Consider the following 5,000-nt stretch of genomic DNA (forward strand, 5'->3'; position numbering starts at 1 on the left):
TTCCTACATGTAAACAAGGTTTTTAGGCCTAATGAGGCCTAATGTTAGCATTAGTAAAGGTTTTGTAACAAGTGACCTGTGAAAAGTGGCCTGTGCTTTAGACCTGTCTGAAAAAAAAATGCAATTTACAGTTCCTCAAATTGTACCTCAGTAAGATTTTAAAGTTACCTTATCTCCATTTTTGCCATCACCTCCAGGAGAACCAGGGGGGCCAGGAGGACCCTAACAGAAAAACAACATTAATGGATTTTCTTAAGTGGTATACATTACCAACACTTGTGTCTCTTTAGAAGGACACCCTTCCAACTTTCCATTAAAAAAAATTGACACCTTTAGCCCGACACGACTTTAAAACAAAGTTATGGGATGAGTAACAGTACTAATTGTCCGTCCAAAGCAGCTCATTTCGTCAAACTTTTCCATCCACTGTGCTTTGCTCTCTTTTCCATGTTGGCCTCCTGTCTATCATCATCAATCTTTTTACAAACCTCTGTTACTAACCTCCTCCACCCCAGATGATCAGATACAAAAAAATAATATTCTCCATGAGCGAAGTACTGCTATGCACTTAAGAATATCCTTCAAAGTGTCCTCGAATGTTAGAAAAGAAAGACCAACTCTTCTACAACCCTCTGCCAGTTCTCCATAGGGAAGTGCCTTTACTGGCCGTCCATCTGGCATGCTAGCAACATTGCCCAACCAACGCAATCTACTACTGATAAGGGTAATCTCAATATCTGTGGTGTTAGCAAAGAACTAACACTTCATCGTTTGTGATGAAATGATCCCATCTGATGTTAAGAATAGATCTGAGATATTGTTGCTGGCAGTTCTGAGGAGCTTAATGTGGTGACGGTTTTTGTTAATTTGTTCCCCATTGACAAAATTAATAACAAAAACAACACCACTGCACAATCCCAGATAAATATTAGTGATACCTACTAAATGAACCACGTAAACAAAGTGGACATTGGAAGCACAAGCAATGACAAGCTCACCCTTGGACCAGGTATTCCATCTTCTCCAGGAATTCCATCAGGTCCCTGCAATACACAGAGACAAGCATTAGAGGCAGCTTATAATAACTAATTAACCCATCTTTGGCACTGGCTCCAAGAATCTTGACAATTAATGAGTGATGCTTTTCAGTGGTCACTCCTGCAGTCATATTTAAAATTTAAATGGAAACTGTATTGCAATTGTAAATAGCACTAAGTTTTTAAAGGAAATCATTGCATGACATTTTCCCCAAGTCAAACCACAAGGTAAAATTTAAGAATCCGATCCCACCAACGCGTCGGCCAACGCGTTGGCCAACGCGTCGGCCGACTGTCGGCCGACGCGTTGGCCGCTGTTTAAACTTATAACATATAAGATGCGTCGGTGGTGCGTCGGTGGTGCGTTGGTGGTGCGTCGGTGACTCATTTGGGCCTTATTGAACTGTTGAAAACCTAAACGTACCTTTTTCAAACTGAACGGAACTGTCTTCGACGGAAAACTTTCACTACCATATTGTATTTCGTGATATTAGAACCCAGTTCCCGTTACGACAAGTGTTATTAGAACCCAGTTTCACTCGTTGCCCGAGACTTCGTCATCATCAGCTATTTATATATATTATTACAGGGCTTCTAAGAGGGTGCGAATTTAGACATGCGGGACTTTGAAGTATCATTATGCGGCAAGGAAGCAGGACTTTGAAGTATCATTAAGCGGCAAGAATATATTTGAGCACAAGGGAACAACATAATGCAATTGAATTGGTCATAGACTTTTGCAAACTTGGTGGCTCCTAAAGGAGCCGTTTTTTTTTAAGTTGACAAAACCCTCTAGGAATAGAAGGCATCGTCCAACGCCTCTTCGCGATGCGAAGTCGTTTCACAAACGGCAACAGATCGCCCAGCTGCCTTCGGTACTCCTGCTTGATCCTTTTAACTGAAAGTTTCGGGTCTCCCAGCCTCTCGAGTGACTGTCGCCACTACAAGAACCACACATCACTAAACAGTGGATTCTCGTATGACCAGATTGTCCGCAGACAGTACAATTAGTTAGACGTTGAGACATGATTGAGTATTGACAGTTGCAAATAGAGGCTATTGGTATCAACTACATTGAGTTGTCAAATTAAATAACATGTTCCTTTCATTTCATTCGTTCAATAAGAAGCGTTGTGATTGGTTTAATTCGATCCTAACTTTGATTGGTTTAATAAGAAGCGTTGTGATTGGCTGTTTTTAAGCAACGGTGATTGGTTTAATTAACGAAAGTTCGATCCTAATGAAATCTCTTGATCCTAAGTTCATTATTCTCTAGCATTTTGATCACGACTTTATACGACATGGAGTTCCGTGATCTTTTAGTTATATTGGGAAATTTTCAGAATCTTTTTAATTTCTGCGTGAGTCAAAAGATTTTAGCGAGCTGTCAGCAGTGTTCCCGGTGTGGTTCTAACATGGAACTTACAGAGACAACACGGGTAAAAGACGGATACATGTGGCGCTGTACGAATAAGCGATGTCGAACGTGGCTTTCAATAAGGTCGGGATCCTTCTTCGAGGGATCTAATATCACGTTAAGTTCCTGGCTGCATCTGATGTTCCTCTGGGCTATGCAGATTTCGGGAAGCAAAATCGCGCGACTTACGAGCCTTTCAAAGCCTACTGTGGTCCGTGCGCTGGGTGAGCTAAGAACAATCTGTTCCAACAAAGTCCTGAATGCCGGAACGTCAATGATCAATAAAGAGTTTAAGCTTCCCAATCCTTTATAATGCACGAAAAATAAGCATGTTGGTCGACTTGCAAATTAACTCCCCGCTTTGGTAACCGACCCTTGCCAAAACATCGAGCAGACCCAGGTACTAGTGTTTCATTTTAAAAATGGCGGCTATTTGCCAATGGTGTTTTCGTCGTTCCTTATGGAGTTGTTCTTGCTTCCAACTGAAAGAACTAACAAATTATAAAGAGTAAGTATTTAGACCAACGTGTCGGTAGTGTGTCGGCCAACGCGTCGGTAGTGTGTCGGCCAACGCGTTGGTAGTGTGTCGGCCGACGTGTCGGTAGTGTGTTGGCCGACGTGTCGGTCGTGTGTCGGTGGTGTGTCGGCCGACGCGTTGGCCGACGTGTTGGCCGACGCGTTGGTGGGATCGGATTCTTAAATTTTACCAACCACAAAATGACAACTGTGGCTGTCATGAAGTTAGCCCCTTACTCTGCAAGCTCCCACCTACCAATCAGCTTGATAAAGTAGTCAAAAGAGAGAAGTAGCAAGACAATAAATAAATTAAGACTCATGTATAAGCCACACTCGAGTATAAGCCGAACCCCCAACTTTCAAGCATGATTTTGGAAAAAATAAGAACTCCAAAAAAGCACTCTTATAAATAAAGTTGGTCGTTTGTTCACACGAAATTTAGTGTTGTCTATTTAAAGCGACATTAATTAATAAGTTAATCAACTCTGAAAATCCCTTTTAAAAGCTTCTTTTTAATCAATTTCCCTATTCCCTGTGACTGACAACAGTTGTCTTCATTGCTAAAGCCCACAGTTGAAATGAAAAAGATAGAATTTGCACGCAAAAAGCACAGGAGAACGATGCAAACGTTTGCTTGATAACCACACAGTAATTTAACGAGGGACATCAGCTGTGCGTGGCTATCATGTTTATCAAGATGTATCGAAGCCATTGATCGGAGAAAAACGCAATGAAACGGTCGGCCATTTGCCTTGCGAGTTCTCCAGAATAGCGTGGTATTTTCTTGCACGTAGTGGAGAAATCACTGTTGAGGTGATCGGTCGTAAACGCCATTGTAAGCAGCTGTGCGGAGGAATTGAGATTCCATGCCAGCTAGAGTTTAACTGCGCAAACAAAGTGCAAATGAAACGCTTGAAATAACTACTTGCGAGCAAGATTCAGGTTTAGAACCTGAAGATGCAAACAAACGGCTCCTTTTGGAGCCACCACTTCTAACCACCGAACGCAGTGATCAACAACAGGTTTCAATAGGTTTAATCTTTAGTTAATGAAGGTTTTCAGTTCAATTTGTGACCCCCACAAGCAAGTTTACTCCCTCTGATAGCAATGGTCTTGTTTTTTACGCCGGACCCATGATTTTTGCCCCAAAACTTAAGCAAAAAGGTGCGGCTTATACACGAGTCTTTACAGTAATTGAAATGGAGTGATCGAGGGATATAGTGAGTGCAATCCGACTCACTCTAATACCTCATGCATGACTTTGTCATCTATGAGCTAAATGAGGAAGTAGACAGGGGTACCTAATTGGTAAGAGAAAACAAACTTTATTATTGAACCTACCCTTTCTCCCTTCACTCCATCGTTGCCATTGTGTCCAGGTTCACCTCGTCTTCCCTGCAGAGTAATTCATTGAATTTTTAAAATATATCCTGTGTGGTGGACTCTCAGAAATCACTTATACAGCAGAGGACTACAACAAAAACATAGTTTATAGTACTTGTACATGCATTGGCACAGCGGCTAGGATGGAAATGAAATTCAGACTTACATCGGTGCCAGGGATTCCAGCTGCTCCTACTGCACCCCGAGGTCCTTGTTCCCCCTGCAACAAAAAATAACTCTTCATTTCAATCTCTCATGGTTCAATCACAATAAAATTATTACATGTAGATGTGTACATCTCTTGAAATAATTATTGATATCCATCTTCTTACGGGGGGTCCTTGTTCTCCAGTAGCTCCAAGCCGACCAGTCTTGCCTCGTCTTCCCTAAATGCAAATTAGACATGATGGTTTAGGACTTGTCACTATACCTCGTTTGAGCGGTTTTCAAATTGGCGTTGTAAAACCAAAACCAAAGTAATTACTTTGGCCAATCAAAAACGACGGATACAATTCGGTAAACCAATCAAAACTCGAAGTAATTACACGTAGCCAACACAAAGTGCGGGAAAATGTGCACACGCGAGCCATGATTGGTTTTGGTTACACTTCTGATTGGTTGAAAAAGTGGCGCGAGAACTTTGAACC

At 41.7% G+C, this 5,000-nt stretch overlaps 1 protein-coding gene across 1 annotated transcript in view; it reads right to left on the reverse strand.

Annotated features, from left to right (window-relative positions):
* Nucleotides 1–5,000, reverse strand: part of LOC138044306 (collagen alpha-1(III) chain-like) — a 68,092-nt gene that overhangs the window by 45,683 nt on the left and 17,409 nt on the right. The window contains exons 11-15 of the mRNA XM_068890896.1: nt 4,686–4,739; nt 4,520–4,573; nt 4,312–4,365; nt 999–1,043; nt 169–222 (exon numbers count right to left, since the gene is read on the reverse strand). Of these exons, the coding sequence (XP_068746997.1) occupies nt 169–222; nt 999–1,043; nt 4,312–4,365; nt 4,520–4,573; nt 4,686–4,739 (261 nt within the window). The remainder of the gene's footprint in view (nt 1–168; nt 223–998; nt 1,044–4,311; nt 4,366–4,519; nt 4,574–4,685; nt 4,740–5,000) is intronic.

The sequence above is a fragment of the Montipora capricornis genome, chromosome 1 (genome assembly GCF_036669925.1).
Source record: "Montipora capricornis isolate CH-2021 chromosome 1, ASM3666992v2, whole genome shotgun sequence".
Taxonomy (NCBI): Eukaryota; Metazoa; Cnidaria; class Anthozoa; order Scleractinia; family Acroporidae; genus Montipora; species Montipora capricornis.